Source organism: Osmerus mordax, chromosome 16, assembly GCF_038355195.1.
Source record: "Osmerus mordax isolate fOsmMor3 chromosome 16, fOsmMor3.pri, whole genome shotgun sequence".
Classification (NCBI taxonomy): Eukaryota; Metazoa; Chordata; class Actinopteri; order Osmeriformes; family Osmeridae; genus Osmerus; species Osmerus mordax.
In genome coordinates this window covers 4,823,144-4,840,426 of record NC_090065.1, presented here as the reverse complement: position 1 = coordinate 4,840,426, position 17,283 = coordinate 4,823,144, and the positions used below count along the sequence as shown (strand labels likewise).

Here is a 17,283-nt window from a genome sequence, read left to right as displayed (position 1 = left end):
TATGGTAACAGTAACTAAATTCACCTTGGGGAGCTAGGAAATTCAAGGCTTGTTTTTTGCCCTCGAGGAGCTGGTGCAGACTGTCTAGGGCACCTCAGCTCACTTACGGAGACAATGAGGGGTATCTTCTGAGGATCATAAACTTTTATGTTTACATTGAAGTGATAAAATCCTTGCAGGCTAGATTTCCCCCCGCAATATATGGAGGGGGGGGGGAAGGGTAAAAGACACTGAGGCTGAAAGTAAGATAAAAGAGTTGTGCAAACATACCCTAGCCTACTTTTCTGTTTTTGTTTCTTGTGGGTTTGTTTATTAACCTTTTTTGGGTTAAACTAAATACATCTTCTGCTGTACTTTCTACATGCACTATTTGTATGGCACTTTGGATAAAAGTGTGCTAAATGGGTCACCCTTTAGTAAATATTAACACCTTCCTTCAGCCTTAGGTCTTCCTGGATACACAATGAGACTGATGTACACCAACAACCATCTCCAGTCTGGTCCAGTGAAAAACATCATCTGACACAATTGCTATGTTTTAGCAGTTTCTTGATTTGTAATGTCTAATTTATTTCCTGTTTTAAAAAGGGATAGGCAGTGTGAAAAAAAGAAGCTTTTTTCACTCTTCCATTTAGCCAGAAGGTTCGGTTTCTGCCTGTCCTTATCAGTAACCAATGGAGCAGCAGGCTGGATGCATGTCAGACGTGGTAACTGGCTTTCCCCAAAAGGCTAGGTCGATACCAGGCATTCTTGTCCAACTTAATGTCCCCTGAATCAATATGAGCTGTTCTTCACTGTTGTAGGACTGACACAGATACACAGACACTATCTCGGTTGCAGTGGAATTCAATTGCTTTACAAGTGCAACATTAGCTAGCTAACTGCTTGTCAGTTTTGTTCTGTAATAAGAATGAGATGTTGTTTCCCCCAACCCACCTTTAGATTAGAACCAATAGCTGTAAAAGGGAAGGAGTATAGGGGTAAATATCCTAATGTGCAGCCTATGTTCACTTGAGATGGTAACTAGAATCCTGCAAAACAGTACTGAATGCCTCTACCTATCGATATACTTTGGTCAACCACTTCAAAATATCCTCAGAATCTTTGCAATGTGAACATTCAAGTCATAGACAGATGGGTACTTTCTTCAAACTAAGTTCCTCTCCATCTCCAGGGCAGGCTATTAAACCAATGTTCTCTGAAGTGTTTGGAGGGCAACTCTCATTGGTTTTCAATTAGGCATACCGGAGTGAAATCCTTCAACTAAAACATCTGTTAGCCTACAATATCTCATCCTGAATTCCAGGTCTTTAAGATTCTTCTTTGAAACACAAAAGGTTCTCTTCATGAATATTTAATGGAAGATGTTTTTAGGATTTATAACATTGGTGAGAGAGTAAATTCTCCATTAATAAGCACGCTTGTTTAGAAATGGATATGGTTGAGGGGAGAAATTGAGTATTAAGCAACTTAAGACTTAAGATACCATCAGGGAACTGGTACACAGTCCATTAAACTTTGAATAATTCATGTTTTCTAACAATCACTGGGGGTTACGGTATCCACAAAATATTCCAATGGTCCAATTTATGGGTATGTCAAATATGCCATCACTGCCGCTACTATGCGCTATCAGTTATCTTAGGGCTTTATTAACAAAGGAAAAGCACAAAGATTGCATCATTTTATATGCATTTCCATGAATCAGCATCAATCGCCACACAAGTACACAATATTTACTTTTAACTCTTCACTATAGTGTTAATATGACTAGCAAACTAGTGGTACTGACCTGATACAAAGGATCATTGTCTTTCATAATGCCAATTACATAAGGGACACATTTGAGTTTGATCAAGTTTATTTAAAGGCATTGCCTAAGGACATTGTCACCTGTAGTCTATTGCACAGGGGCCTACATTTTATTTTCTAATCCTACACTGTCTGGTGCCAACTCCAGGGATTGGAGGAAGCTTTATCGAAGTAGTTCTATCAAACTCCCCCTTTCTCTCCATCTATCTACTCACTGTTGGGTTGATGCTGTCCTATTCTTAAGGCTGTCAGAGTATAGTACATCCAATAATAACTACCTTGGTAACTGGCAATTATCTGCCATTGCCATGGCAGTAATGAATGACAAGAATTCCAGAAATCGTATTAAATAAGACAATGTAAGATACTCATGCAATTATCTAGAACGTGAGAGAAAGAGGGAGAGAGAAGTTGGAAAGAGAGAGAGAAAGAGAGAGCAATACAGAGAGAAGAACGTGAATCTGTCACAGTGTCTATTTGTTTCTATTTCTAATGATCCTATTTCACAACTGGTATTTTCAGGAAAAGACCACACTTATAGTAAGTTGGACACTTGGGAGTTTGGGGTGTTGGACCGGGGCATTGTTTACCCTTATTTTTGTGTTTCAAACCAATCAATCTAATAAAGGAGAACTGTAAAAAAAAAAAAAGAAGAAAAACGAAATGACCGTGAAGTGGTCATCCAGGGGCACATCCTGCCAGCCCATCTGCTCTCACGTGTCACTCTGAGGTGATTAATTTGGACACTGAGCTGCTGGGTGGCATCAGATATGACATCCCTCCACCCTCTAACTGTACGCTAACCTTGACGTGACTACCCACATAAATATCATTGCATGTGTGTGTATACGTGTATGTGACCTGAAAGTGCATAGTCACTCTATTGCTCTATTGAACTCTCTAAATCTAATTTTTGCCTGTTTTTATCAGTTAGAGCTTTTAAAATGTACTCTTAACAACAGTCCTACTGATGAGCAAAGCAAACAGTTTGTGTGCACGTGTGTGTATGTGTGTGTATGACTATAAGTGTGTGTGTGTACATGCATGTGTGGGTGCATGCGTGGGTGTGGTAGGTTTCGTGATCTGTGTTCTGGCATCGGCTAATGGAATGACAGTTATGTGCAGAGCTCTCAGCTGTAAGCCTATTTGCCCACCGGCACGACTCTGCCCTTGTCGATGCAGTGACCTTGATCAGTAGCCCCAAGGTCAGCTAATGAGGACTGTAGTGCTCTGTTACTGTGCTGCCTCTGTCAGACAGCCATTTTAGACGTGTATTGATCCATGCTGAAGCTGATAGGACAGTAATTAACTTCCTCTGGAATGTACAGCGGACAATAAAAAAAAATGACCTACCAGGTCTGACTTTAACTGGGACACATTTTATAAAGCATGTTGCAGAAGTTTCACTTACCAAGAAATGCTTCATTTGGTAATACTATAATTTGAGAATTTGTTAACTTAACATGGAAACTGGGAATTTATTGCCAAAGAATACTTACAAAAAATTCCTGTTTTGCCAGTGGCACAGAATGATCTTGAGAAAGTGTGATAAGCTCTCCTGCACCTCCACTTTCCTGCATGATGGACAATTTCTGTCTTTCTCCTCTTAGCTCCTCCGCCATTAGGATAATGGCCATGGCTGGTACCTTGCAGATAGGAGTCAAATCTGCCCCAGAGAGATACAACACAGTGCCCTCCACACTGGTCGCTCTTCCCCCAGATGTAGAAAGGAGCCCATCAATCAGGGGCCCCTAGCTGCCCATCTACTTGACAGACTGAGATAGGGAGAGTCATTGGCACCTTGTGGCTAGGGCGGGCAGGCGGTGAGACATTATGACACTTATGACAGGAACTAGGGGATAGACAGACCAACAGATATACCGGAAGACGGAGTGTCAAAACAAGAGTTTTAGTCATTCAGAATACTAAAACAATGGTGTTCTGGGAGCCTTTAACTTTTTCTGGGAAAGAGTTCTGAATTTTGATTAAGGAGGTACATCATTTACTTTTTCTCCTTCCATTTCTCTCTGTATGGCTTTCTCTTTCTTTCTGGATTAGGCTGAATCCTGTGGTTCTGCTGTCTCTCTGACTGCTATTCCATTAATGTTCATAGCCCGTGGCGGCAATCGAATAAAGTAGCAAAAATTCAGCAGATTCCTTCAGGTTATACGGTTAAGTCAAAGATGGGCTTAGGAGTCTAAATAGGGGATACAGGATGCAGTTTAATCTTCTACCTGCCCTGCATATGAATATAAAATGACTGGTTTTAGTGAAATGGGAAACCAATTATGCAATATGCAAGTGCACATCCTGCTGCCTGTTGATAACATACTCTCGGTGCTTTAGCCATTGTTGAATCATCCCCACCAACAGGACACAACTTGTCAGTGATCACACGCCCCGCCCTCAAAACATGTGTAATCTGAAAGTACACATGCGCTGAAAGTCTTATCTAAGATTCCCAGCCTCTAGTGCTTGTGCTAAAAATGCAGAAAGAAACCAGAGAAAAAGGTGGCTTACTCACACGTCTGCCAAACGACATACAACATCTCCTGGAGAGCACAGCACCGACACACATGCACACACCCACCCACACGGAGCACTTCTGAGTTGGTAAAAACAGGATTTATGAACGGAGGCCTGGGATGTACAGCAGGCGTGCGCAGGAAGCCGGCAGCCGCACGCCACGTCTCCAGTTTATCAACACGTCAGAGGACTGCGTAAACCTCCTGGGGGGGAACTCTCAGATGAGGGGGGAAAACTCAATTAAACTCTCACCAAATCTCTCTCACACACCAACACACACACCCAGGTTTGATCGCCCCATGCTGGGCTGGAAGAGCGTGTCTCCTGACAGTGCAGCCAGAGATGGTAATAGGGACTCATTATGCTGCTTCCGTGACCTGGGAGAGGACAGCACAGGGGGGGAAAAAACCCAGTGTGACCTTGGTTAACGACGCTCAAACAGGCAGACTTCATGACAGGCTCTTTCTCGCACACACATCCTTGGGGTGCCTAGGCTTGAGTTTAGCATGCTAACACAGTTTAGTGCTGGACCGCTGGAGCTGGAACCCCTAGGTTCAAATCCCATCAGTCTCAGTTTCCTGTCTCATCAGATAAGGTCTGTGCTAAGCACATAGCAGCCCTGGGAAGTAGAACACAAGGCACCCAAGACAGCACATTTCAACAACAAAAAAATTCCATCAAATCCAATTCCTTGTTTGGCTGGGAGAGCTGTTGGGAGAGCAGGATGCATAAACAGAGGCAGTTCTACCGCCAGCTGACGAGACCATGCCCGGCAGCTGGGTGTGCTGGCTTACTGGCATACACACACACACACACACACACATTAACACACACCCGTTCTGACACCACAGCCAGAGTTAAACACAAACCACCATGATCCCAGGCAGAAACGAGACCACACACCCTAGAAACGCGGCCAGATCCAGCGCTTACTGGATCTTATCCCCGTGACAGAGGGAATGATGGTGAAAAGACATGGCTCATTAAGGCTTCCTCTTTCCTCCTCACAACTGACTGTTCAACATCAACACAGTCGCGAGACTCGCAGCACTGTGTACTGTGTCACCAACTACTGCCAAGTTGTGGCGGACTTCTACTGACATCTCACATCCTAGTGTGACAGGACAGACATACCGTGTGTATGACTGTTGCCCTTCAGTGTTCCATAACCTTTCTGGGGTGATTGTACAGAAGGTAATCACAAAGCAGCATTTGGTTTTTGGCAAATTGCTTTTGGAGCTTGCCATTAACACTTGGCCTGAAGTATGTAATTATTAATTGAGGATCCAAATGACTAGTCAATTATTGAAATGAAAATCCAGAGGAACCCTGCTAACTGTCTCTCTGCCTCTCATTAGCTCTCTGCCTCTCACTGTGCCTCTCTCTCTCTGTGCCTTTCCCTCTCTCTGTGCCTCTCTCTCTGCCTCTCCCTCTCTCTGTGCCTCTCTCTCTCTGTGCCTCTCCCTCTCTCTGTGCCTCTCTCTCTGCCTCTCCCTCTCTCTGTGCCTCTCTCTCTGTACCTCTCCCTCTCTCTGCGCCTCTCTCTCTGCCTCTGCACTATCATCAGCATGTGTTTCCCTCAAGCTGGCACAGAAACGGGAGGGAACATAAGAAGAGTTGCTGAGAGGGTGGAGTTGACTGAACCCTTCAGAGAGCTTCCAATACTCAGCTTCAAGCTGAAGATAAGAGTTTACTCGCTGTATTGGGCTCTGCCACCCCACTTCTTTTGGCGAACGTCATTCCTATTTTATTATGTGGCACGATGCGTAAATGTATCTGGGTGTAGAGGAACGTTATGACACAACAAATATAACGTCCTTCAGCCCTTGTCAGTATGCTGCCGACCGAACGCGGTTTGATGAATATGTGATTTGTGGTTTGAAATCTCTCAGTCAGCACATCCTTCCCTCATATTCTTATTGTGCTCACAGCAAACACGGGCACCTGATCCTGGGATGATGACAACAGTAGAAAAGCAGTTTCTGAAAGCATTATTCTGATCCGGTAGGATGATGTTATCTGTGCATTATCATACGATTAGTATTACTGACAACAGTGACAAGCAAACGAGAATCCTCATGAGGGCTTTGTTGTCCTTCCTCATTCAGATACCGCTGTCTCTGTGAAAAGTAGAGAGGAGGCTTGCGAGGTTGAGAAAGGTCATGAACACTCGACGCTCGCAACCATGCTTCGCCCGAATCACATATCACCACACAATGCTTAAAGTTGTTCAACTTCACCAAACAAGAGCATTGGGTCTCAACCTCAAGACACAACACAAACACATTGTAGCCCTTGTCGAACCATCCCATCTCTGAGGGCAAATTGAAAATACATGCCCTTGACAGGAAGCACAGCAGCAGCTGTTTTGATTGGCCTGTCGAGCATCTATACAAGGGGACTGGGTACACACTAATAGGCAGGTAGTGTGTGAGGGCAATCTGGAGGAGACTGCAGAGAGAGAAGGTGGTAGTCATTTCTGCATCCAGGAGCAGAACACAAAGGGTTTTCAGAGAGGACAATGACGGTATTTTCCGTTAAGGCTAGGTCCGTGAGTCTGTGTGACACAATGAGAAGGGCCGCCGGAGGAAATTATTGTAAAAGCACCTCTGGTTCTTCAAGGGAGAGAGAGGGCTGGGAGATTGGGGTGAAAATGACAGTGGGGACAGAATGACAGGCTGATTGAATGTGGGCTGATTGAGGAGCCTTCCTGTCCATTGTCCTCAAGGTTAGGTAAAGAAAAATGAACGTGGAGCCAATTAAACTACTTGGAATGAGTCTGAAGGTTTACAGTCTAATAACTGTGATGATGACTGCTTCATTGTCTTGCTCGAGAAATGTGTTTAGCACTCCACATGCATAATGGTTTCATAAATGGCTGTGGAAATTTGTCTTTTGCTGAATGGTAATTGGCAAATGAATAATGTGATTAGCACACACATACACTGACAGTGAGACTGATTGGAATGCAAGGGAGTTTGTTTGTTTATTTGAGCTGAAGGCAGATGCGCTCAGCAAGAAATTACAAAAGACAAAAACACAAATCCAAATTGCGGAGTGATTCACATCGCTAACCTTCACACAGATAACACTAAGGAACACAACGCATCTGAACAATCAAAGCTATGGCAAGCCAGGAGGGTTGTTTCCATATCAGACAAAAAATGTAATATTATTTTTATTATAAAATACTTTTCCCTGACCCAGCCAGTTGCCATCTTATCATGTAGTTAGAAACTTGGACTTCATCACAGGCATCACTCCATCCATGAAGGAAGACTTACCCCAGATGACAGCATGCCGACATGGAGGCAACCAGACTTGGCACAAATGATAAAACACAAACACATGACATTCACAACTTCAACATAGCAACCTCTTTCCTTAGCTTTGTACAGGGAGTATGAATGCGTGCCCAGACAATGGATATGGAGCTTTATTTGCAGTGGCCTCTTATGACGCAGAGACCCAACCATGTCATTGTGTGATATGAATTACTATTTTATATCTAACAACTGGTCACGTTAGGGTTAAAGCCTTGGCACCAAGATTAAACTGAAGCACTTGAAAAAGATAGGGAGAAGAACTGCTTAGATAAAGAAATCGACAGCTACCTTGGTTCTGAAGATGCAGTTAGTGGTGCTGTATTGAGAAAGTGGTTTAAAAATGGCCAAAGGTGCTGTAACAAAGGCTCCAAATGTAGAGCTACTCCAGACACCAAATGTTTTGTGTGTTTATGTCTTTATGGCTACTCGTAAAACCTGGTCTACACCGATATATTTTGTCTCTTGTAGAACTACTTAAGAAACCAGGTCCTCACCAAAGTGTGCGTCTTATGGAACTACTTCAGAAACCAGGTCTGAGGCTGTTACCATGGTGTCAGAGGGAGAGTGTCTGGCATTGGCAAGCTATTACTGAAGGGGCATTAGGTTTACAGCCGTAGCACAAAATAATGACAGAATGGACTGGCCGTGTACAGGTTGCAAGCCATAATACCAGCAGAAAACCTAGCCAAGCATCATAATCTGTAGCTAGGTTTCTAAGCTCTGGACCAGGATAATTATATCCCTGGCAGAGGAAAGAATGTGTTTTTTAGAGGCACTCAGAGGACACCAAGTGTTCACTGTGTGTATAACATGGACACTTCCTAGTGGTGAGCTTAGAATGCCAGTGAATCTGGAGCAGATACAAAAATATGTATAATAATTGCCTGACATAAATATTGTGTCAGGCAACTCGATAAAAGTCAAAAGATAATTGCTTTGCAAATAATTTATTCAGGTATACAAATACAAAACATCTCTCTTGGTCATGTATCATAAAATAGGTATGTCTCGACTGTCTGGCAAATCCACTGTGTTTGAGTGTTGCAACCTGCAACTTGACCTTCTAAAAAAGGCCTATTTTGGAGACATGATTCATACTGTCTAGTAGAAATGATGTGACGTTACAGAACAGATATGGAGAAGGGGTTGGGAAATGTTACCAAGTGTGGGGCAGCACGTAGCTTCCGGAAAGTTCCTATAATAAATCTTTATTAGATTCTTGATGTTTAACCATACGGTCGCAAATCTGATTAGTGGATTAAAAGTTAGAACTGTTAAAAAGTGGTTGCCAGTCCTCAAACACCCAGAACAAAGGAGAGAGTGGCCAAAAACAAACACCAATAATAAGACGACAGATACACATGACGGGCTCAAACAGCATTCATACAAAGTTGTTTTGCATTCGATTTGTATGTATTGTGCTTTGGCCTTTTCATAAAAATGCAAGGTAGCTTCTCTCTGGATGTACCTCTGACAGTGTGTAGCACTTTTATTTTAAAAAGAACAAGACATGGTTTACGTAACCTCATCGAAACATTAAGAGATGTTCTAATAGTCAATATACTGTGTCTTTATTCAAAAAAGCGGCTTTCAAAAGACAAACTCCTCCACTAGTTTGTGCAGAAAGGGTATTCTTACTCAAGTGTTGCTCTGAAACACACGTACATCACCCACAGTCCTAGAGTCGTCGGATGTTCAGTCTTTTCCCAAAGAATATCGCCCCTTAAAATCAAAGGAGTTCAGAGTTGGGCTGGATATATGAGCTCCACCAGTTCCTCAGGTCCTGACCATGGCTCTACTCAAAGCCCAGCCTTGAAGCACCTAGAAATGGATTCTCCATGAATCACAAAAAGGAGCGTCTCAAAATGTCTACCAGGCTTTGAAGAAGATTTCGGCCGGAACATCAAACAAGCTCAAGCACCTAAATGGGCATAAAAGGCACTTGATCAGAGAGGAATACAGCCTCCATTCTTTTTTCCCCAAGGCTGAATTCTGTTGCAAACTTTCAAAAGTGCACACATGAACGCAAATGGACTCACACATACACTAAACCCACAGAACCACCCCCACACACATCCTGCGTGAGGCAGAACACACTTACTCAGGAAAAAGACAACACAAGAAAGCCCCACAAACCTTGATTGTCCCTTGGCTGTTCGCAGCAATCAGTACGTTCGACTCCTGAAGGATAAGATGGTCAAGAAAACATGAGACACACACACAAAAAATCATATACAATAATTATCCTAAAGAAAATACAAAACATAGCTGCAAGCCCTCTCCTGCTCTACCCAGGAGAAGTGTCAGCCAGGGCTGCGTTTCCCGAAAGCGTCGTAAGCCTAAGTTGATCGTAGAATCCATCGTACGACGAATCGTAGTTTTACGGGCCGTTTCCAAAGACACAGTAGCTAAAGTGTCTCTTGAAAATGCGTAGCTCTTGAAAGCGCATAGATTATCCTACTCCTTTACGAGCATGTTTGGTAAATGCAAAAAATATCGATGGTTTTGTTATTTCGCTCGATCGTTGCTACGATCTATCGTTATGGGGAAGCGCAGCCCTGGCCTGGCCTGCTGTGAGCCTCACCCCGTCAGGCAGAGCTCTCCAGCACACGGCACTGACAAACTCGTTGGTGTCGTCCTCCTTCTTGTCCTTGTCCAGAACGCTCTTAACAGTGTCAAACTTGAACGTCAGCAGGGTCTTGGATAGGCCCTTATAGTACAGGTAAAGAGAGTTGTTCTCACTGCCTGCGAGGGGGGGGGGGGGGGGGGAGAGAGAGAGACAGGATATCATCAGCAGAGGCAACAAGCGTGTTCAGCGTTTGAAACAGAAGGATGGACAAACAGACAGGTAAGCAAACGCACACACACAGATTCACAGATTAGAGTCGGAGAGGACCCCCGGCCCGCTCCTCGCACTCACCACAGGCCACGTAGTCTCCGTTGGAGGCCAGGCCCACAAAGTTCTTCTCGTTGATGTGTCCCTTGAAGGAGCGAAGGCAGTGCGGCTTGTTGACGTTCCACAGCTTCAGCTGGCTGTCTGTGGAGCTGGGGACCACAGACACAGTCACACTGGGCTCCCCTCTCGTCAGGGCGACCACTTAGCAACGTGTACAGCATCAACAAAGGGAGGGGGGCCGCCTGCGTAAAACGGACACCTCATTACGAGGTCGCCGTTACGCTCGTGTAACCACGGTAACTTACGCGGAGACTATTTCCTCGCCGTTGACAAACTTGGCGTAGGACACGGCCTTCCTGTGGCCTTTGAACACCATGATGGGCTGCTTAGTGTTGCGGAGATCGTAGTAGTGGACGCAGTGGTCTGTGGAGGAACACCCACAACACATGAATCTCTTGCCGTCGCTCTGAAGCAAGGGCAAAGGCACGCATGGCTTCTGTTAGGTAAGAGGAAGCAGCTCAACGGAGGACGTACCGGCACATCCGAAGGCCAAGTGGTACCTGGACGTGGGGCTGAACTTGACACAGCACACGTTGGCCTTGGCCTCGATGCTGGCAACTGAGTTGTCGAGGTTGGTCGACCACAGCTTCACTGAAAATCAAGCAGCACAAGTGAGGTCCAGATCCAGACTCGCCACTGTTCCAGCTCGTGGCAACGTCGTTCTTTTTCAACCAGCTAGACAAATTGGTTATCGATGTACTTTAAAACACCTCTTCTTTGATTGTTACCTTTAGCGTCATCCGAGCCAGAGGCTAAAAGTTTGGGGTCCATCAAGTTGAAGTCGACACTCCAACATCTTTTCTCATGCTCCTGAGGACAGAGTATCACACACGTTCAGTTCCAGTCACATTCACTGGAACTATTTTGGGTGCAGGCCAGCGACTGGGCTTGATTGTACTACAGCACAAGGAATATTTGTAATCAACTCAACATCGATGCTTGAGTCTCCCCAGTGTCAAATGCCAGGTGGGGATTTGAGTCATCACAATGATCCAAGTGGTTCCATAAGGCCAGGCAAGATCCATCAAGCACAGATATTTTATGAGTAAAATCATTGAAATATTCGAGGCCAGTGAGGAGTTCACATTTACATGTAGTCATTTTTACCCACAGTATCTTACCTGGTAGACTTTGGACCTCTGTCCGGTGAAGCCGTCCCACAGGATGACTGTGCCCTCATAGTCACTGCTGGCCAGCAGGTTCTTATGGTAGCTACTCCAGCTGATACAGCTACACACAGGAGGGGGAGGTCAGTTAGGGCCAGCAGACACAGGCATGGCAGCTCTCAGTTCAGACGTACTCATATACATAGCGTGGGAGTGTTTGTGTTCACAAAGAGGAAGCTATACCAGACACTATATGCAAGCCAGAGAAGACGAGTCGAAAATAGAAATGACCTGATCTTGGAGTTGCAGGTCATCTCGTTGACGGGATAGTGAATGTCCACAGCATCCTGGATCACTGTGCCATACTCAAACACTTTGATCTTTTTGGTGACACCCGCGATGGCAAAGTAATCACAGTCTCGGTCAAACTCAATGCTGCAAAGAGAAGGGGAAGACAGAGGGTGCTTTGACAGTAACTCTTTCATGACTCTGACAAGGGAGACTACATACAGCAGAACAGAACCAGCCAGTGATGATATGAGAAGACTACCCTCTGCTGGTCAAAGTAGGCAACACAATGTGGATGAAAACAGTCAAACTAACTGAATACCTAGAGACAATACTGGAGCCATTGTAGAGGTCACTGGCATAGGACAGAGTGGCCAGTGGCCGTACTGAATTGTAGCGGGTGAACTTGGACAGACACTCCATGAAATCATCCAGCTGATTCAGATTCCTGCCTTCATCTGCAGAAGAAAAAACTAAATCAATGGCAAACTATTCACCGATACACCTTTGCTATAGTGTGCCATCTTTCCGGTATTGTCTTAATAAATCCCTGGGGAGAGTGGACAGGGAGAGTGCAGTTGTACCTGTGATGCGTGTCATCCTGTTAGAGAAGTAGCACTGCTCCAGGTCTTCAAAGTGAGCCGTCAGCCTTTTCCTCCGGGACGCCAGAGTGCTGTTGTACCATGTCTGCCTCTTACCCTGAGTGGCACAAACACTCAATTAGATTTAGAAAAGGTTTTTATTGCCTATTTGGTTATATATATATATATATATATATTTTTTTTTAAAGGGTTAAGGTTTGTCAAGTATTTTTGACATCACAAAACGGAAAGCATGTAAAAACATCCACCAAGATATGAATTGAGACCATTAAGAGAAGAAGGAATGTACCTGAACCGCTCCTCCGAACCCTGGAGGCTGATTGTATTCTGTGGAATCAATAATACTACTGCAAAAGAAAGAGGCAGGGGTAGGTTGATACAGATTATGTAATTTGCTCTAATATGAGGGAGATTCATATACACTCTTTACAGATATCTAGATTCAGATTTTGTTTTTAACACTATTTGGTTGTGCTTAAAAGGGTAAAAGGGTTAAGGGTATTACATGGATTGAAGTAGGTCTTCAACATTGATGATCTGACATACAGGAATATTATTATACACACACAACGATATTCCAAATAATATTCCAAATATATATATACACTTGTATTTTATTTGTATACATGTGTTCAATATGCCTCTAAATGCTTTAAGAGCAGCACATGAATGTAAGCCTCATTGTTGTACCTGGGAGCAGGAGGTGGAGCCTCCACATTAGGCACAGTGCTGTCCAGGTCCATCACTGGGGAGTACAGCCCACTCATTTCCTAGAAAACACACCAGACACAAGCCTGAGTTCAGCTCTGAAATGAATTCAGGTGGACAAACATGAATAATGTTTCGAAATGAAAACCATTATTTTGCAGGGGTGAACATCTGATTTGGCTACACCATCAGTGAGACAAGCAGGCTGTGTTGCCCAAACGGTGCGTTTGATTTTCCAGATAAAGAACCAATTCTAAAAGGTTTCATTTTTACCTCAACACGTTTGATATCCTCCTCCAGAAAGTTCAGTTCCTTCTGCAACTGTTCCAGTTGCTAAGATCACAGGACACAATATGATTGAACATTACGTCATTACATCGGGCTTACATCAGAACTAGCAAATATAGGGGAAAAACTCAAATAAACCTCTCGTTTATTCCTCCTGGCTTCTTTCAGGAACTCCATCAAGATCTGACGCTGTGCTGCTTGGGATTCCTACATGAATAACAAACGCCATACCATGTCAACCAGATAAGATAAAAAAAGGTTTTATGTAAAACAACATCTGCGAGATAATCACCAGGCTAAGGAACGTAAAACAGACCACCAGCATTCTAAGAATCATTAAGAGATATGTCACGCTTTAACAGCCTGTAAATAATCCATACCGCTTCCAACTGTTTCTTTTTCTGGACCAGTAGCTCCAACATCAGGTTGACGTTGGCGAGATCCAGGTTATCTTGTTCCGGGCCTAGAACGTCCTGGAACACCTGCCACCTGGTTCCATTCTTCAGAAGAAGAAAATAACCCACCCAATGAAAACCTTGCAGCTACACACACACTTGAGTGTGTGTGTGTTTTCTAATGTTCACACTTGTGTCACTTACAGGATGGTCCATCTTCAACCTCTTCTCCTCTGACCTCTGTTTTTGCTTAAGGATAAGCTCATTGACTGCAAGAAAGCATCGAAATAAGAGTTGATACAATTGCAGAACAAAGATGCAAAGCACTTGCAAGACTACCTAATTAAGAAGACTATCACAACCTCTAATTCACAGCGTACAATCAGGCTTTAGGAATAGTTATCTGCACAGCCTCTCATGACCACATTGCCTGTGTAAGGTGTCAGACCTACCAAGAAAATTTGGATACAGCTGATCGATGTTGTCTATTATGTAGTTACATTTCGGACATCTGTTGCTGTCCTCCAAACTCTGGCGGATGCACTTGTAGCTGAGGCAACACAAGTTTGAGAAATGTGACAACAAACATGGGTAGATGTGGGGTAATTGTGTTCCAATCCAACGTGCCATTGGCTTGTTTAATATGTGCTAATGATACTCTCTCTGGATAAGAGCGTCTGCTAAATGACTAAATGATACAATTGTTTGCTGCCCACACGTAGCTTACCAGAAACTGTGTCCACATTTTGTCATGTGTGCCTCCTCAATCATTTCAAAGCAAATTGGGCTGCAAAAACAAAGCACGTCAAGTTTAATATCTGGCCTCTATGGACTAACCCTACAACATTTGGTGACTGTGATAGAGAAACGGTACCTATAAACACTTGACATGTTAAAAACGAATGTTTGCTACTTGGTTGAAACTAAATTGCTACTATAGATGTAAGATAGCAAGCTAACTTTCTGGTTGCTTTTTACTATTGAAGCTACTAGGTGGTTAGTGGCGAACAAGCTTTAAAATAGTACATAGCTAGCTAGATCCAACCAGCTAACTGTAGCCAGCTAGCTAATGTTAGACAAATGTTCAATTACACACAGTCTAACGTCGTTAGCTTATACTACAAGAACTCACCACACAAAATCGTTGCTTTTGTCCTCGTATGAATTTAAAAGACCGTTGTACAAAGGTGCTGAGTAGAGAGAACGTTTTCTGCTTCCACTGGACGAGGATGGACTGGGTCGGCTCAACGAAGCTAAGCCTCCTCTTGAAGACTGAACAGCCAGGGCAGGAACGGGCAATCCCTCACCAGCTGTTGCTGTCGTACGTGTGGGCACAACATTTCCAGAATTGTTACCATTTGTGCTGCCTGCTACGCCGTTCCCACCATTGACGCTGGGAGAGTCTCCAGTACTGCTGCTACTTGTGCTGGGTACAGAGCCTACCCCACCGCCACTTTGCTGTTCCCGTTTGCTGGACATAATTGAAGACTGATGCTAAACTCTTCTAAGGCCGCTAGCTAACGTTAGCCGGTGAGCTAGCTAGCTACCTAGGACTACTATGCAGTTCACTGCATCCGTACCGAGCTAGCCTAGCAAATAGCTAACTAGCTAGCTAGACTAAGCTAGCTAGTTTAGCAAGCTCGCTTTTTAAGGCATAAAGCAATTATTTACAAATCCATTTAGCAGTTACAATTGCCTGTTTTGCAAGCCCTTGCGAATAACCTGTTGAAGCGTTATGAGAAAACTTGTCATGCCTATCGGAACAAAATAGTCAAATGCTTCACACAAAATCAACGTCTATCAAGCTACGTTTGAGGATTTGCAGAACCAATCTCTAAACTCTAGTGGGTTGCCAGATTTGTCTCGCGCTATCCCCCTATAGAGCATTCAACGAACCCCCTTAGTCTGTTTTCACATATTTTACTCACTGCACTCATGGGAAAAGAATGTAGAAAGGCAGTGGTACTATAGTAAGTCTGTGAACAGGTCCAAGGTCACCATGTGTTTTACGTAAGTGTTTTAGTAAATGGTTTTAGACCTGTGGGTAGAATTGTGTCATGGGTGTACAATAACATTGCCCAAGGACGTTGTGTCCTTGGGCAAGGCACTTCACTCTACTTGCCTCGGGGGAATGTCCCTGTACTTACTGTAAGTCGCTCTGGATAAGAGCGTCTGCTAAATGACTAAATGTAAATGATTTCAAATCCAGAATATTTTACATGAAGATGTAGGTGAACCATGCTCTACTACACTAAGAGTCTATCACTATCAGATGGTCCCATCTCAAATAACCATTAAACTTGGCTGATCTTGCATTTGCACCTGCGTCACACGTGATGAGGAGATGTCTTTCTTTAACACAATTAACTAGTAAAACAACGACAATACTGGCAAGTCGCATTCGTTTTATGATTTTTTGCCAGCCGATTTACAGGCTTCAGAATTTTACACTCATTTAAGAATTGTCTATTGACAACCACAAGAGGGCAGCATGTTTCAGTACATATGATAGACTTTTGTAAAAGTTTGTCAAACTGGTGGTCTTTCCCTATGGGTCTTTCCCTCTTGGTTTTCTATTTTGCAGGATAATAGCCTGGTAGACCAGTCTGGTCATTACTGAGGCCTCCTCCTTCAATCTTTTCATAGAATTTTCAAACCCTCGCGTGATTTAAAAGCAGATGGTCCAACAGCATTATGCTTTTTGATCTACCGGTATATTAAGTATACAAGTAAGAGGGGTGCAGTAAAGATACTCAGTTAAATGCTGGTTTTGGAAAGAAGGCATAAGACAATTGACAAGAATATTTTGTTACATTCAATTTGATACTGTGCTTAAATCTTTATTGAGATAACCCATTTGCCCTGTAGAGAGGATTAAAAATTTTTTTTTTAGCTGTTTAACGACATACACTATACGCTTCATTTAGGCTGCAGTGTGTATTCACACGTCACATTGAGTTCTCTGTGTGTTTTCCATGTCCACTGTCACTGGGGCAGCAGACTTCTAAGGATGATGAGGATCTGAGATTCATGTATGGTCACAGCGTTCAGATGTAACTTTCCAATGTTTGCACTTGTGGAGGAAGTCTGTGGGTCATTGCCTATGTATTTCAATTAAGATGGAAACTGTCAGGCGAGGAAAATTACTGGATATCTTGAAGAATAAACTAGTTTGCTAGTGGTTTCAAAGACCACTGTGTCAAGCATTTTCCATATTTCCCTCCTGGCTGTTTAGAATACCAGATATGATTATCACAAGGTCATAAAGTGTGTTTT

General features: G+C 43.6%; 1 protein-coding gene across 1 annotated transcript; it reads right to left on the bottom strand.

Annotated features, from left to right (window-relative positions):
- Positions 1-7,320: 7,320 nt before the first annotated feature.
- cop1 (COP1 E3 ubiquitin ligase) lies at positions 7,321-15,824 on the bottom strand. Its single transcript, XM_067253361.1, has 20 exons — positions 15,140-15,824; positions 14,735-14,794; positions 14,460-14,557; positions 14,212-14,276; positions 13,993-14,112; positions 13,751-13,819; positions 13,598-13,657; positions 13,307-13,386; positions 12,906-12,963; positions 12,599-12,713; positions 12,337-12,472; positions 12,018-12,161; positions 11,742-11,850; positions 11,349-11,430; positions 11,095-11,211; positions 10,866-10,983; positions 10,585-10,709; positions 10,249-10,409; positions 9,801-9,845; positions 7,321-9,585 (listed from the first exon to the last, which is right to left on the bottom strand). Exons 1-20 carry the CDS (start codon positions 15,484-15,486, stop codon positions 9,568-9,570), a joined length of 2,127 nt encoding a protein of 708 aa, XP_067109462.1. The 5' UTR covers positions 15,487-15,824; the 3' UTR covers positions 7,321-9,567.
- Between the last annotated feature and the right edge of the window lie 1,459 nt (positions 15,825-17,283).